Here is a 16,839-nt window from a genome sequence, read left to right on the forward strand (position 1 = left end):
AGCCCAGCTGCAAACCCGAGGGGCCCAGCGGATTTCTGTCCCCCCTGGCCCGCGTCCTCGCCCCCCGTTGGGATGCACGGAGACGGGAGAGGAGGCAGCCGTGAGGAATTCCCTTCTCCTCTGGGGAGGATCTGGCTCCCGGCCACGGCACGTGGAGGGCTTGGGCGGCAGGCGCGAGCCTCAACCCCAAATCTGGCCGAGGGAAGGAAGGTCGAACCACGGACCGGGAAGCAGCTGTTCGTGGCATTCCCAGGAATGCGGGAGTAAAGCCGGGTGGCAGGAATTGGGGCTGGGGCAACTGGCGGTGGTGGCCTCAAGGGGAGGTCGCTGACCCAGCCGGTGAGGTGGGAATTCTGCAGGGAAAAGCGGCAGCCCCTCCGCTCACGGGCAGCGCCTTCGCAGCATGCTGCGGCAAGGATGCTCGGCTTCATTCCCACTGCTGCCATGCGCTGGAGGGACGATCATCAAAAAAATCCCCGTCCCTAGGACAAACAGACGGTGTGTGTCAAGCTGAACCTGTGCAGGGGCTCAGCCAACGCTGCAGCCGCACTGCTGGGGATGTGGGATTTCCCGAGCTCTCGCCCTTAACCGTGAGATCTGATCTTCCCATGCAATGTTGCAAATGCAGTTAGGACCCTCCTGTTCATGGACTGGAGTGGTTCCTTCATGATGCTGGCATGAGGTGGTCACAGAAATGACTCCTGGGACCTTGCTGCTTTGGCCATAACCACCTTTCCTCCCTATGTGCTCTCTCCCTCTCTCCCTCCCTAATTCTTCCCTCTCACACGCTCTGTCTTAAATCACTATTTCCGTGCTATGAAGAAAGGAAATTCAAAGGATGCAGGCACATGAAAGGGTATTCTCAGAGGTTAGGAGCAAAGCCAGCCCATTGGAATTACCTACAGCATCTAACCACCCTTTTCAGCACCTTTATTCTCTCTTCAGGCATCCTCCAGCATCCCTCCCATGTCTATTTTGAAAAGCCATGGCACACTTTGTGACAGGCGTGTTCTCACATTGCCCTGTAACCCACAGAGCACGTTGCCACAGTCAAGTTACAGATCTCCTGAGAAATTTCCTTTTCCACCTCCATGTGAAAATGGGCCAGGCTGTGGCCTCAGCATCTGACTGTGTCTCCAAACGAAACCCCAAATTGCAGCGTGTCTTCACTCCCAAGCCAGCACTTTGCCTTTCACCCATACACAGCAGAGGTGTGCACGTATGTGGACCTATGTCCGGATACACCTGAGGAAAGCATATGTGAGGTGTGTAGAATTGTACATGTACGTGTGTGTGTATGTATGGCTCTGTGAGGAGGTGTGTGCACTCGTGAGTCTGTAGCATTGACCAAGTACAAGAGCTTACACAAATGCCTGGGTCTGGCTCTACAGAAGTGTTGGCGTGTTCTCATCTGCAGTATGCCAGCGCAGGCGCAGACCCACAGGGGAGGCTAAAGCAGCTGCAGGCACCCCACTGGAAGTGCCCGTGGTGGCACCTGGGCTTCCCCCCGCATGGTTTGTCAGCCCCATTGCACTCCCTTGCTCAGGCAGGGTCTCTGTCTGACCCTCGTACAAACTCAGAGTCCGACCTTATTAACGCACACCAAAAAAAGTGCAAACAAACAAACCCCCCATCCCAACTCTCTCCTTCCCAATACCACATTTCTCTCCAGATTTCACCAAAAACATTCTTACCCGCTAACCCAGATTAACAACAAGCTGTGAGCAGCCAAATGGTGATGGCAGTTTAGGACTGACCACCACCCTCCCCAGCCTTACCTCTTCCAGCCCAAACAAGGATCCACGCTAACACTTTTTTGCAGTTTCCCGGACAGGGCTAACGGAGCAGCAAGAGCTCAGCCGCACCAGTGCTCTCTCCCAACAGCCGCTCTCAGTGCTGGTGACTGGCAAGACTACCAACTTCACTACCAGCTTCCCCTTCCCTCTCTCCTCTTTCCTCCTCTTCTTTTTCCAAATTAGCATTTCCACGCTCACTGCCTCTTCTCTCCTCCTGGGTGGGATGCGGTGGAGCATGCTACCACGGCAGGACTTGTGCCTAACCGCTGCCCCATGTCTTGCCAGGCTGTGACACTCAGGAGATGCATTCCTTATCCCTGCCGCCGGCTTTTCTCAATGTCCGGCAGCGATGATGGGAGCCTGCCTTCCTAAACCCCAGCACGCCAGTCAGCATGAAACGCGGTGGTCCCCCCAGCACTGCCGAAAGATTGGGCAGACTTCACCTGGTGCAGGGAGCACAAATAATGGGCAAGCAGCTAAGAGTTATTTAGGTCTAGACAAATCTGCATCCCTACTCTTGAGCACCCAAGTGACAAATGTCTTGTCCCTGTCTACTAGATCAGGCTGGCTGCAAAGGCTGGGTCTTCTTTTGCTTATCGCTGTGATAACTCATGAGGCTGGAAATGCCAAAAGCACTGTCCTTTCCTCAGGGTGAAATGTGATGAGGATGACATGGGAATGCTGGATCTCTCTTCAATTGTCTCCAAGTACCAAGGAGATGCATAAAACATCAGAGCTATTGCAGTTCTCATTAATTTCCCACAAGATATTTGCAAAGATGGCTACCAAAGAGATATATATATATCCTTTCGATGTTCACTTTTGACTTGTGAAGGGCTCTAAAAACATGTAGTTCCCATCACCCTTCCCAAGCCCATTATTCCTGTGGCTGGTTTTTGCACCAGCAGATGAAGAACACCAAGCACAAGCACCTGCGCTTTTGCCAGAGACTTGCTCAAGTCTCCGGTAACAGCAATCACGACTTTTGGCAGACTTGTACTGGAATGGGTGAGGGAGAGGAAGGTGAGAGACATTCCTTTTCTGCTGTGCTCCTCAGCCCCTCTCAGTTCATCACAGGCCAATTAACAGATATGTCTCTGCTTGACTTTGCTCAGTCTTAATAAGACTGAATTTGTTAAAAATCCAGAGGGCCCAAGGAAATGCAAAAGTGTCCCCACTTTTCATGTTATCCACGGAGTCTTGCAGAGTAGCCAACACCTACACTTCTGTTTCCAAAAAACTCCCAAGCTAAATAAAATGAAAACGGATCCAACCCAAACCACTGGATTTTCCCCATGCAATGTAATTAAATGAAAACATTAAAATTCATTTACTCTCTTTTTCTAGTCAGTACATTCTTCTTATACGCATGTTCAAACAGCAGTCCAGCAATCCTAATATTTATACTTACATCCTTCCAACTTGCCCATCCTCTTTAAAGTTCAAGTATCTCGTACAAGTGAGTCATTCATCCACCCTTTCGAGAGTATAATAATAGAAATTCTTTAAAGCTTTGTGTTTTCAGCGCAACTGCATTCCGATATGATCTAAGAGTCACAGAGACACCCTCTGGTCCCAGGAGGACCGAGGAACAGGTTTGGCTAGAAAAAAAAGTTTTCCTCATGTGATGGGCACCCTACCAATCACGCAGCACTTTCCTCGAGCAACCTGGGCTCTTTAAAGCCCAGCAGAGGTGGGAGAAAGGGACTTTTTTCGGCTTTGCAGGTGGTCAGGATTTCTTCTGGGAAGCATCACGAGAAGGGAGGGGTGAGTGCCTTGCTTTGGTCATCGTCTTCCTCTTAATGAGGCACATGAGCAATAAGTATCTGTTAGGAGAAAAGGAAGCTTTTATGTGTAATGGTTTTTATTTTAGTCCCTGGGCTGTGTTTAGTATGTGGGAGTCTGGTACCTGGACGAGGTTAACTGCAGAAGATTATTATTTCATTTTTCCTACCTCAGGCTGTGTCTTCTCTATGGCTGTTTTAATTTGTTTCATATTTTTTCTCCTAAAGACTGAGGAGGAGGGAACGGAAAAATTAAATCTGTTGCAAATATATCTGAGTGTAAAAAGAAAGAAAAATTATTGCAGAGAAAGATGAATCCTGTAATTCCCCCTCACTTGTGAAACTGGGAAAGGAGAAAAAAAAAAAAACCACCCTTGTTTTGGCTGTGCTGAACTAATGAGGGAGAGAGGAAAAACCTACCTCCCAGCTCTATTTCCGAGGTAATTATGCTTGATGATGATTTACCAGCCACTCCGCTGTTCACACAGGCTTCATTTCATAGCAATCTCTCTCGAAAGGAAACTTAATTAGTCTCTGACCCCTGCTTGATGCTGAGCTTTGTTTTTGCTTTATTTTTCTCCCCTGGTAGCATGAAATAACTGGCTGTGTCTTCCTTTTCTGAGTGTGGTTGACTCCTGGAGCACAAGCTGTTCTCTGTCGGAAGCGGCTGCATTTTGGGGCAGGTGGAGCGATGGGGAAAGTCCGGCGGGGCAGGAGGACTGTGTGGTTTTGTGTGTGCTGGAGGTGTTTGCTTTAAAATAAGTAAACGAGGAATTGACACTTGTAAAGCGTTTGGCTTCTTAGAGCAGAGTCCAAGCAACTCATCGATAGCATATTTAATTGCATCCTCTTAAAAACTCTAAAACTCTGAAGATGCCCCAAGGACTTGGAAACTACCTTCTTTTGAAGCCCCTTAGGGGGTAAATTTTCCGCTAAAACCAATTGGGAAAAAAAAAAAAAAAGGTTTATTGCTGTCTGGCCCCTCAAACCTTGATGCATCAGAGCCCGCAGCAGGTCAGGGTGCGGGCAGGTCTATGGTTCGCGGAGGCTTCCCACGGCACCGGCACCGGCACCGGCACCTCCGGCATCGGTTCCACCCCAGTGGCTTCCCTCCGCCAGCGCCCCAGCCCCAGGCACCTCGCTCCTGCCTGTAGAGACATGATCTCCAACCAGGACCAGGGGAGCACGAGGGGCAGGAGGTGCGGTGCCCGGGCTTCTGCACCAGAGGGGGGGTACGAGTAAAAACCAGGTTTCTGCCGTTGAAGGGTTGGGTTTGTTTAGTTGCGCTCGAGCGGCGCGGAGCCCTTCGGCCAAGGTGTGTGGAGGCCGTGAGTAATAAAACAAACGCGTCCCTTGTCTCTGCCTTCTTACGCCGTGAGAATGCGATGTCCTGCACAGGGATGCCGAAGCAAAGGGGGGTAGTAAGGGGTGAGGTGAAGCCCCGCTGCCATGGTGAGAGACCTCCAAGAGCAGGGTGTAGAAACAAGTGATGCTCACAGGGGTGGTTTTGGATATCCCTTGGTCACAGTGCCGTGACTCCACCATGACATCTGGCGCGAAATGCGAGGCAATCAAAATGCGACCCGCTTGTGCATGGGGCGATGCCAAACCAATTCTTATTCATTGGCTTTTTTGGCTAGAGATGGAGTAGGACTAGACTAAGCAGGGGGCATTCATCTGTAAGGCTACTGAAATCCTGTCCCAATCTATAGAAAGAGGGGGTGTGGAGATTTCAAAAGACCAACCAGCCCAATGTGGGTGCAGGATGCACAACTGAGACTGAATCCTGCTTGACTCCAGGACTGCTGTCAGCAGGGCTTCCTTGGAAAGCCTCCATGGGGTTGTCACCTAAAATACAAGGGCAGAAGCCAGCCTCTGCAGAAAGGAGCTTCGTTTTCAGCTCCCACAGTTGTGCTGCAGGTCTTGCAGAGTCCCTGCGAGTAGAGGAAGGGAGGATAGGTCCAGAAAGCTCCAAGGGCGTGGAAATAACAGATCCATCTGCAACTTGTGGAGGAACAAGGGGAGGCAGCGCTACCACTGCTCCTGGGCTCTGAGAGGCTCAGCTGGACCCCCATGAGTGTCAGGAGTGTTTTGGGGGTGTGAGGGGGGAGAAGTTGCAGTCTGGGTTGTGACCAGGGCATAAGGAAGAGGAAGAAGGATGTGCTTCAGGAGGGACGTAGGGTTTTGTGGTACAACAGGAGCAACAGACGCCTTTCCAAAGCTGCTTGGAGCACGGAGCAAAGACTGTGGTAGTGATAATTGAATACCTGGGACCTAGACGGGTCACGGCTAAATGGCAAGGTGCCCGGGATGTGCTGAGGAACACCAGGTCCATCCAAGCTCAAGGCTGAAATCCCAGGACCTGGCCACATTCTTGTGCGGAGATTTTGGATAACGGTTGCAGCTGAAGCTCCGATTTCCTCAAGGGTTTCCCTGAAGCCCCAGGAAACTGTATTTGGGTCATAAAACTAATCTTAACCAGCCCGCAAAGAAGGCTCCTCTACCTCCGAACTGATTTGTGTCCGCAGGCAGGAGCTGCTGGCGTCTGTCCCTCTGGGGGCCGGGAGGAAGAACCCAAGGGGGGTTGTGAGTCAGACCTGCATGCAGCTTGCCTCGGGCAAGCCGGCCAAGGTTTTCTTCATGCCTCCGTAGTCATGCACCTGCGCCAAGTGCTGTGCAAGCTGTTCTTGCTTAACGCAGCTTACCTCTGGGGCGTGAGGAGCAGGCAGCAGGTGGAAAGCCCCAGATCTCCCCCGGCTTCTCCTCTGGGGTGTTTTGGAGGGTCAGGTCTCCAGGTGCCTAGCTGTCGTCGTGGCCTTGGAGCACCTCCCCAGTGTCTCCGCTGTGATGCCAGTACTAGACCCTTTACAACGGAGAAGGGGCCAGACAAGGAGTTGCCACATGTGGCACAGGGGACCAAAGCGGACACCGAGAAATGGACTCCTTGGAGGCAGAGGGAGAATTCATATGGCAACATCATTACAGTGTTTATTTTTAGGTCTACAGTAAAGGCTCTTCCTTCGCTTTTCCTCTTCCCGGTCTCTCTGCTTCCCTCCGTCCCGCAATCCCATTGGACTTAGGTAGGGTACTGGAGGGCCTTAGGTTGCCTAGAAGCTTGCCACCCTCCAGTTGATATCTGTGTGGTGGCGACCGTGTCCAGCTTTCCTCCCAGCTACAGTAGCCTAGGAGATGGGCTTGCCGCAGGAGAAGAGCCTTGCTTTCTTGGACTGCCGTGACTGTAGTAAGACCTGCCTAAGGAGAGGCAAAAGCGAGCCAGGTCCTGCCTGCCAGGGAGGAGAAGAAAGCCAGCTTGTGGGGAGGCAAGCACATGGGCTGGGTGGACAGCCCACGTACGAGGTGTGAGTGCTGTCGTTACACGGCAGGGGGGTCTGTAGGAAAGAAAGGGAGGGAGAAAGATTCCTGCAATCTAAAGAAAAGGGTTGTGACTTTGTTAATCACACTTGGTATGATCTGTCATGCTAGCCACATGGCACACTCAACACTGTTATCTACATGGTAGCTGGAGCAGACCTGCTTTTCCATGTAGTAGTCAGAATTCACGTGCCTGCATTTGAGCACGGAAGATATCCTTGTTTTTTGGACTGCCCCCTGACTTGTGATGTCTCTTAGATGACAATAACTAAAGGCTTTTCGAAAATCTCCAGAGTTTGCAGCCAAAGATCCATGAGCCAGGCAGTGGTCTCTCCAGCTTTCAGATGAGTAGAGGACTGGTGTCTGTCTCAGGTTTGGCAGACTCTGCAGCATTGTATTGTAGACCACATGTGGCCAAACATTGCCCAGACCCAGATTTGACCTGCAAGAGAGTTTTATGTGGCCCCCCTGTGCGTCCTGGCTGGACAACAAGTTTGGCAGGGACAGAGCTTCAGGTTGACCTCATGAGCTTGCCATTTTCCAATACAGAGCCATACAGCTTCAGGTATAAATAAAAATATGTGAATAAAAATGGCTTCTCACTTTGGATATAATGGCCATCCCCACTCACGCTATCATGAGAAAATACTTGCGTGCTCTGCTGCTGGTATAATGGTGAAAGCACTGGAGATCCCTCCATGCCTAACCCTCAAACCAGTGCAGAAAGGGTGGTAGGAAATTCTGGGTTTCCTCTGTCATTGTTGGAAGTCCTGCCTACCCTAAAAGGGCAGCTGCTGGGGAGGCTGAAGGTGGCATTGTTAGAGAGGTCCCACAACACTCTGTTCCTCAGGAAACTCCCCTTCCTTGACAGCTGTGTCTGCTCTTATTTTCCAACAGCTTCTTTGAAGAATCCCGGAGTCAGCAACCCCAGCAAGAGAAGGCACTAGCGCAGGTACTCTGGCAGAAGAGGGGTGTTCGAGCTGCTTTTCCTGTCGTCTGCTCAAGTTGGACCCACTTCAGCCTTTCTTTCACGGCTTATATTTTCTTAACCACCTGGCAAATGCAGCTGTCTTAGGGTTGGGGGTTTTTTTCCCTCCCCCTCTCCATGCACACATGCGCTCCGTCCCTTTGAAAGAAGGACTTGGTTGGCGCTGGCATCTGGGCTTGTTTCTCCAAGAGGTCTCATACCTCTGACTAGTGCCTTTATGCCACTCTCTCTGGAAGGGGCTGAATTCGACGCAGGGTGCCGGGCCCCAGCCTGCAGGATATCGTGCTCTCAGGAATTTGGTGGGAATGCTATTTGGCCCGGCTCCCATGAGCCAGCTGCAGCCTGAGCTGCTCTTTCCCTCCCTCCCTCGCACCTGACCGGGAACTGGGGTCCCAGATCCAGTTCTCGGCATGGGTGTGAGACGGGGCTAACCTTAGCAAGGTGCTGCCAAGCCATGTGCCGGAGGTATGTGTGTGGGATACAGCTAAAGCGCCGTGGTTGCCAGTTTGGTCCCGTGGCAGTGCTGGCCAAAATAAAACAGCCAGTGGGGTGGATGGCATACCCTGGGGTAGAGCTGGCTCCTTTGGAAGAGGAGCGAGGGGAGGGCACCGAACTTCTCCCCTCTCCATCCAGGTGTAGCTGGTGTTTCTAGCCAGCTGGAAATACAACACCATGAGCTGAGGTTTGCATGGGTGCTGTTGCGATGGTGAAAACCCTACCCGAAAGGGAGCCAAAGACACTGACTGCCCCAGAGCGGTCCCGATCTTCTGTAGCTCAAGTATCAGGGGGAGTTTAAGGTACCAGCTTCACACCTGGGGAATTTTTCCTCTGCAACTACTATGAAGCAAGGGGTGGGAGGTGTACAGTCAGGCTGGCAGGTTCCATCTATCCTTCTCCTCGGGGATAGTTTCTATTTCTGAGTGAAGCCTACTGTACTGGTCTAACTAAAGACTGTCTTTGTTTTTTCCCAGGTTGCATGAAGAATTAAAGATGGCAAAAAGCGGTGATGGCATACGCATCTTGCAGGGTCTATTAGTCTTTGGGAATGTGGTCATTGGGGTAAGTAAGTGAAGTGGGACAGGTATGGGTGGAGGCTTCCTTCCAGTATGATGCTTCTTAAAACAGCAGTTCCCAGCCATGAAATCCCTCTTCACTTGTGAAGTCCACACATAAATAAACCAGTAAAGCATGGGAGGAGGGGTAAAGGAGAGCTGTGCTAGCTGATCAGCTGGGTGGGGAGGGGACATCAGGGGCTGATCCACAAGACCCTATGGGAATGAGTTCTAGGGGAAGAGCCCTTGCTGCCGACCAACATCTTTCCAGCCACCTCCCTCCATGGGAAAGGTTCTGTTAATTCTTTCTTAACATTCTCAAGCCCTAGACCTGACCTCTCAGGTCTAGGCTGGGTGAGTTATGCCTGAAATTCTTCTGTGAAGGCACAATACAAGAGATTGTAGAGTTGGGCAGAGGAGCAGTTAAGTAGCCCCTGTTTGGCAGAAAGTTGAATGAAAAGAAAGCAGTCTCTGTCTTTTTCTGTCTCTGCTATTTCTTTGGGAAAGCTCGATCTAACGGATTTCCCGAACTTGCCCTTCTCAGATGTGTGGCATTGCCCTGACAGCAGAGTGCATCTTCTTTGTGTCCGATCCCCATGGTCTCTACCCTCTGCTGGAAGCCACAGAAAACGATGACATCTATGCTGCTGCCTGGATTGGCATCTTTGTTGGCTTTGCACTCTTTGCTCTGTCTATCCTTGGTATCGTTGGAGTCATTAAGTCCAACAGGACCTTGCTGCTGGTGGTAAGTGTAGCAAAGTTTGCCTACCTATTGCTACCAAACTGAAAAAACACCGCCTTAGTCTCCCTGCTCGCCTTGGTAATCACTCACTGAGCAAAGACAGCTTTTATTAGTGATAAGGAGCCAAAGGTACTTCTTGATCACATCTGTGGTGTCCCACAAGGTAACTCCTCTGAGGACACATGCATGAGAAGCTCCCGAACCAGGTTGAGGGAATTAATAGTAATAGCCACAATGGAGATTTAAGCTGACTACCTTGACCCTGACCTTGAAGCAATGCAGAAGCATTTGTGCAATCAGATGTAGCTGGGATGTGGTTTAGATCCTCATTTCTCCCCACCCCTTACTGCCTTTCAGCTGTCATATACCATTCAGTTTAGAGGCTGATAAGTAATGACTTCTGTACAAGGCATTAGTATGTGTTAGTATACCAAATATGGGTGCAACTGAGAACATTAGACATCAGCAAGCAGGCAGAAATTACAGGGGTGGGAACGGAGAGCTTTGGATAAGCGAAGGACAATATTAAGACGTGAACAAATCTCTGTACAATTTCTTACTTAGTCCTTTAGGTTGGCAGTGGCAAAACTTAATTGGTGTTTGCATTAACGAAGGGTAGAGCCGAAACTCCGGAATCGTCTTTCTCTTGGATTCATATGGGATGGCAGGGTGTCTGTTTTAAACAAGAGACACTTAGAGATCTGAACTCTTGTGCCAGGGAATTCATCAGCAAAGAGCTGATGGAAAAGAATTCCCTTAACTCTGGATTTTAGTGTCTTGGCTGAAAGCCAAGGCTGTGGTATAGGAGAGAAGAGAGGGTACGAGGGGCAGAAGCTGGGATAAGAAGAAAACAAATGCCTTGAATCTGAGAAGAACATTATAAAATGTGGGAGGACAAATACAGGCACAAGAACTGCAAAGGGAATATGGGAAAGGTTAAAGGGGTTGTGCTGAGAAGGGAAGAGAAACAGTGAAATAGACTATGAGACGTGATCCTCAGGATCTGTTTTCATGAAGGATCTTTGCTTACAAAGTAGGAGAGTTGAGGAAATCTGATGATGCAAAATCAGGAGGATCTGAATGACACTCTTAATTGCATCTTCTGTTTCCCCAAAGTATAAGCTCTCCTGCTAGGAGTGAACAGCTTCTTGCTGAAAAGCTTATAGCTGGCGAACGGAATTGGAAGGAGGAGACATGGAACAAGCATGAATTGCCAATGAGATGCAACAAAGAAAAGGGCAAATGTTATTCTAAGCCATATCAGGCAAAGTATTTTCCAGAGAGGCAGGGTGGTATTAATGCCATGAGGTTCTGATGAAATCTTGTCTGTGAGATGGAGAACAATTCCAGGCATACACCTTCAAGAAAGCAGACTGCAAACCGAAACAAGCGCAGGGAAGGGCTACATGAATGTTCAGGGGCATGGAGAAGACTGAGGAGACTAGGATAGCCTGGATTCTTTTGCCTTGAGCAGGGTTTCAGGCTTAATCTTGAAAGAACTGCTTAACTGTTTCTCCAAGAGCTAACTCTGCTGTCTGTCTCCCACAGTATATCATTCTGATGCTGATCACTTATGCATTTGAAATGGCTTCTTGTATCACAGCAGCGACTCAGCGAGACTTTGTGAGTATTTCTTTCCTCAAATATTCTTGCAACCATGCTGGGAAACGTTGCAGTCCTAGAGCACACAGCAGCCCTGTTCAGTGCAGTAAATGTCCTGTGTGGTGGTACAGTATAAGCTCAAAGGACTACTGCTGAGTTAGAGTAAGACCCCACAAGGAAAGTCTCCAACGTCATTATTCTAATCAGGAAATAGCTTTGTTCTTTTTAACATAGTTTTGTTATTTTAAAATTTGAAAATGTTTACAATCTTGTAGTTAAGGAAATAACAGCGTGGGTTAGCTGAATCATCAATACAATGTTTAGTCGTTCAGCTACAGACTGATTAATCTACCACACATGCAGAAGACAAATCTTCAGCATTGCCCAGGCAGTGTTACTAGTGAGGGAAAGATTATGTGAGTTATTAAAGATACTGGTAGGGAGGGAAATGACTTCTGGTGCTTTAGTTCCAAGCAATGTATTAAATGTAACACATAGCTTCTGCACATCTCCTGTGATCTGACATCTGGTAGAGCCTGCTTAAGAGTCATGCTCAAGATCTGCATCTTTGTTGCCCCTGCTCCTCAAATCCTGCTCTTTATTCTCCTGTGTGTAAAACTGGGGGAGAAGCAGCATTCCTGTTCTCTAGCAGGACACTGAAACCAGCAAACAAACCCACCCCAAATAACTCTATATTTGCTTTACACAGCCACTTATTTACATAGTTCCTGCATCCTTCTCTGTTTTTTTTTTCCTGTAGCTCACTCCAAATCTCTTCCTAAAGCAAATGCTGGAGAGATATAACAAGTCAGACACAGACAATAACAACGACAAATGGATGGCTGAAGGGGTCACAAAGACATGGGATGAACTCATGCTTCAGGTAATAATAACACTGAAAACTCTCACTAATTACTAAATGCTCTGCAGCCCTGGAATTTCAAGTCCTCCTTGCAGCCACTCGGCAATAAAGAGGACGGCATCTGCCTTGAACCTTAGAGAAAGCCCTACCACACTCCCTGTTTTGCTCATTTATCAGATGGCAGGCTGTCAAAGGCAGGCACTTCAAAAATCTCGCCCATAAATCTGTGGTTAATGCCTAACCAGCCATGTGCAGTGTCCAGCTGTGTGCAGGGCTGTGACCTGGGCCCATAAAGACCGTTCCCTTCTCTTGCTCCGCAGAAGCACTGCTGCGGGGTGCGGGGCCCCTCCGACTGGCAGGAGTACACGTCCACCTTCCGCTCCAGCCACAAAGACGCCGACTTCCCTTGGCCGCGCAACTGCTGTGTCATGGATGCCCAAGGGTCTCCCGTCAACCTCGATGGCTGCAAGCTTGGGGTCCCCGGCTACTATAACAGCAACGTAAGACCCTCTCCACTTTTTCCAGTTAACGTATGTTGGTCAAAAGCCCCTTGCTGGAAGGGAGGGAAACAATGAATAGCCTTCCTCCTCCACTGTAAGCTACAGGTGCTCAAAAGCTTTCTGGAGGAGAAGCAAAGCCTGTAGGGTCCTGGCCATGTTGCTGAACACAGGGTGGGTTGTAATAAAGACTTTCCTGATGGAGAGAGAGCTATTAAGAAAAATCTCCCAATGCCACCAGTAAGAAGTGACATCTCCAACATGTAGATGGACAGTAGCTAAATCAAACTTAGCCCAAAGATGAGTGCATACGATATGAGTGAGCAAGTCAGCAGTTCTCCTCCTCAAGGTAGAATTTTTCAATAGACAAGCTTGTGCTAGTCAAACAGATTGCTGGGTCATGAGCATCAACTTCTGCACTAGCAAGCATTTCTAGAAGGCATTCAAGCTTCCAAATTTGCCTGCAGCTTCCTGATTCTGGAGGTCAGCTCTGTGTTGGCCTGTGTTTGGTTATATATGTACACTTGGCAAGTGGATGGCACAAGAATTTGTCCTGGAAGTGTCTGAGATGGCTCTACTTTGTATTTGGAGCTAGAAACAGGTAGGCTATCTGCAAGCTGTCAATGAGCAGTGTAGCTCTGGCTCATCTTCTTGAGACCCTGTGAGGTACCCAAATTGCAATAGGAGAGGAGCATGCCGCCTCAGTCTCTCTCAGAGGTAGATAAGCTTGTTGCCTTGTGGTACAAGCTCAAAGCTGGTGTTGATTCATTCACGGTTGTCTTACAGGGTTGTTATGACGCTATTTCTGGGCCAATGAACACACAAGCCTGGGGTGTTGCCTGGTTTGGTTTTGCCATCCTCTGCTGGACTGTGAGTACTTAATTGCCTCTATTTCCTCTTCTCTTTTCTTGCTATTCCACACCCAGTTGGGTGGAGGTCGATGACAGGACTGATGCATTTGAAACGTCTGTAGATTATAGTTATTCATTTGTCACCAATCTGCCTGTAGCCTGTTCCACTAACAGGGCTACATTTACAAGTTTCCCTCCATTCTGGCTTCCACGGGTAAGGAGCTAGATGGCTTTCCAGCCTGCTGTGGCCAGCTGCCATCTCAGCAATACAACACAGCAAACACAGCTTGCAGATACTTGTTTGTGAAGGGTATTGGATCACCGAAACAGTAATCATGACAGATAATTCAGTTTCTAGTTCAAAGACTTTGTATGAGTGTTCTAAGTACTCAGGGTTCAGCAGCTTCATGACAGATAATCCCCAGCAAGCTGAGTGATCCATTCAAATAGTTATGGCTGCACATATCTTCTTTCTTCACTGTGAAGCTTCTGTACAGATAAAAAGCTTTAAGCTTCCTCTGCCTGAACGGACTTTGCTCATTGAGAATTTCTGTTACTCCCTCCTACCAGTAGGACTAATTGGGGCTGGGGGAGAGGTGGGGAGAAGGAAATGGGGAGCGGAGAAACTCAGTAGTCTTGTCGTTTCAGTTCTTTGTCCTCCTTGGTACCATGTTCTACTGGAGCAGAATTGAATACTGAAGGCCCAGCGTCCCCAGCGCTGTCCTGAAACACCGTGTGAAACTGCATTCGTTTATCTCCTGCTCCATTCTCCTTGTGCCGTGGAGGATTTGAAGTTTTCCCACTACCTCTCCCATATATACTTTTGCCCCTCCAAAAACTTGACACACAGAGCTGATGACTTCAGGAAAGAATTTTCTTGTCCCTTCTTTGCCCCTTGTTCTGCAGCCTTAATGCCTCCTGGCTGAGGCACAATCCTTCTTTCGCTGTGCAAGAAATCCTTGGAGCATAAGATAAGAAGTGCTCTGATTTGTTCTGTGATGACATCAGAAAGGAGAATGTCCATATACGCTTGCTCCAGAAAAATCTCTTTCTAAAACTAGGTTGAATGTAAATCATAATGCCAAAGGCTCCAGCAAGGGCTATGTGAGCAAAACTGTAACCTCCTGTGACCAATAAAGACGGATGCTACAAGGGAGAAGACTGCAGACCTCTCTAATATTTTATTGTTCAAGTTCTGTTCCTGGTCTCTCTTACCCCTTGCCTTAGAATAAGGCAGATTCTTTAAGAGTTTAAGTGTGTCAGCAGTAAAGACATGTTGCAGATAAAAAGTCTGTTGCTAGTCAAGCCCAATAAAAGGCTAGCTCACTCCTCTGCAATATGCTGCCTATATTCAAGCCTACCTCCTGTCACTGATGAAACTACTGCATGTGCTCCTGCTTTCAGAAGTGCCAGTCCAGGAAAAGCTCCACTTGCTAACAAGCGGCTCCTTCAAAAAGCTGTTATGTACTTCACACAAGATTTCACACATCGACGGGCTGGAATTTGTGCAGAATACGAGGGGTCCTACGCTGTAGTTGGCTTTGCAAAAGTGGCTGTCCCGTGCTCCTAATTTCCATGCTTCTTGCTTCAGCTCCCTGCATGTATATGGTCACATCCCTTGTGTACTTCCCCTTCCACATCCCTGGATCAGGTAGGACAAAAGGCAAATAATGGCAACAAGTAACTCCTGTGAAAAATGCAAGCAAGGAGCTAACTGAACCAAATCCAGTCCTTGCATCAGCAGTTACATTACTCAATCAGTTCAATAGAGACTGTTTACTTTGGCCCAGACTGATCTGGTGTCTTTCCTAGTGAAGACTTCAGTAGTTACATATGTCGTGTGAAATACGCTCCTGTATAGAGCATTTTAAGGTGAAGCCTTTTCCTAAGGTGTACTGCTTCAGGTCCTGACGCTTGCCAGCTGCCTTGATTCTTCATTTTTGTATATTCACCAAAACACTAATTAAAAAGAAGTGGAAGTGAAATGTTTTTCTTGTTCCAGATTGTGTGTTTGCGAAGGGAAAATGATAAAGGTCTGCCTCTGGGACATCTGGGGCAGTGCGAAGGCAGGCTTTAAAGTCCTGTAACTCCATCCTGAAGATCAGAGTGCAAAGCACCGTGATGCACAGTGCTACCGAAACTCTGTAGCTGAATAGTCTCTTGCTTGGGTGGAGGGGGAGAGAAAGAAGCAGCTATGAGGGCAAATAGCTTGAGGAAGAAATGGGTCCCTGCAACACAGAAGGGGTTTTCTGTATGAGTGTGCTTTCAGAAAGGAAAAACCCCACAGATCAGCCACTCCACTGGTTCAGTGGGGTGGTGACTGTCTTGGAGACCCTGGACTTCTCCATAAGGAAAAGTCCTTTTCCATAAGGAAATTAGTCTTCAGCACTTTTTTGTGGGACTCAAGCATGGATAGACCATGCAGACCGTGTACATCAGTGGTCTGGGTTTGTTTTTGAAATGGGGGGAGGGGGCTTAATGGGGGGGGGGTATGTTGCTGAAAGCCACAGTAATAACTAAATCTGAAGAAATTTAAAGAGAATCAGTGTCTGCCTAAGTTAGGCAGCAATAGCAAAGACTGGGTTCTCTGCTATTTACCATGAAATGCAAATCCCTGCCAACTGCAACAGCAGAGAGGAGAGAAATGGGGGAGTAAGGACTGTGCAGGCACACAGCCTCTGTCCCTGCTCGGCCAAACCCCTCCAAAAACTCCTCAGTCACGGCAGCCTTTGTGGATAGCTGCATTACTGCGTAAAGGTGTTTTGCTCGGGTTATTTCTAAAACTCAAGTAGCTCTGCAAATGGGTGAAACAATTGGCAATGGGACTTGCTAGGGACTAGCAAGGTCTTCTGCATATGGATGTGGCTGGAGATATGGCCTGGAAAAACCTTTAGGACCACAGAAGCAGGTAATTTCAAATATTATTTTCCTCCTCTGGTCTTTTGCTTCAGACCCAGAGGTCTCTTCTTTCCTGCTACATCTAAACGTGGTGTGACTGTAGCACTGCGCTCCATATAGAGGAAATCCTGCAGGATTTTGCATGAGAAAAGGAACCGAAACTACTCTGAATAGATTATTGAAGTATTCAACTGCTCCAACCAGTTGCAAGTGATACCATTGACCTATTGCATAAACAGCAGCTTAGCTGATTAAGCTTGGGTTCTTCAAATTTGCTTTCTGCTCCTTAAGCCTTTCCCTCACATTGCACTTTATGACTTATGTTTTAAAAAAATAAACGAGGTGATGAACAAGTGACCTGGCAATGGTGGATCTGTGCAGAAGTGCCTAGCATG

At 48.5% G+C, this 16,839-nt stretch overlaps 1 protein-coding gene across 1 annotated transcript; it reads left to right on the forward strand.

Moving 5' to 3' along the window:
- The first annotated feature begins 3,471 nt into the window (after positions 1-3,471).
- Positions 3,472-15,517, forward strand: UPK1B (uroplakin 1B). The gene is made up of 9 exons (XM_075034773.1): positions 3,472-3,563; positions 7,850-7,904; positions 8,912-8,999; positions 9,537-9,737; positions 11,283-11,357; positions 12,097-12,219; positions 12,519-12,698; positions 13,482-13,565; positions 14,195-15,517. The coding sequence occupies exons 3-9, from the start codon at positions 8,931-8,933 to the stop codon at positions 14,243-14,245; spliced, it is 783 nt and encodes a 260-aa protein (XP_074890874.1). The 5' UTR covers positions 3,472-3,563; positions 7,850-7,904; positions 8,912-8,930; the 3' UTR covers positions 14,246-15,517.
- The last annotated feature ends 1,322 nt before the right edge of the window (positions 15,518-16,839 follow it).

This window comes from Buteo buteo, chromosome 8 (genome assembly GCF_964188355.1).
Source record: "Buteo buteo chromosome 8, bButBut1.hap1.1, whole genome shotgun sequence".
Lineage (NCBI taxonomy): Eukaryota > Metazoa > Chordata > Aves > Accipitriformes > Accipitridae > Buteo > Buteo buteo.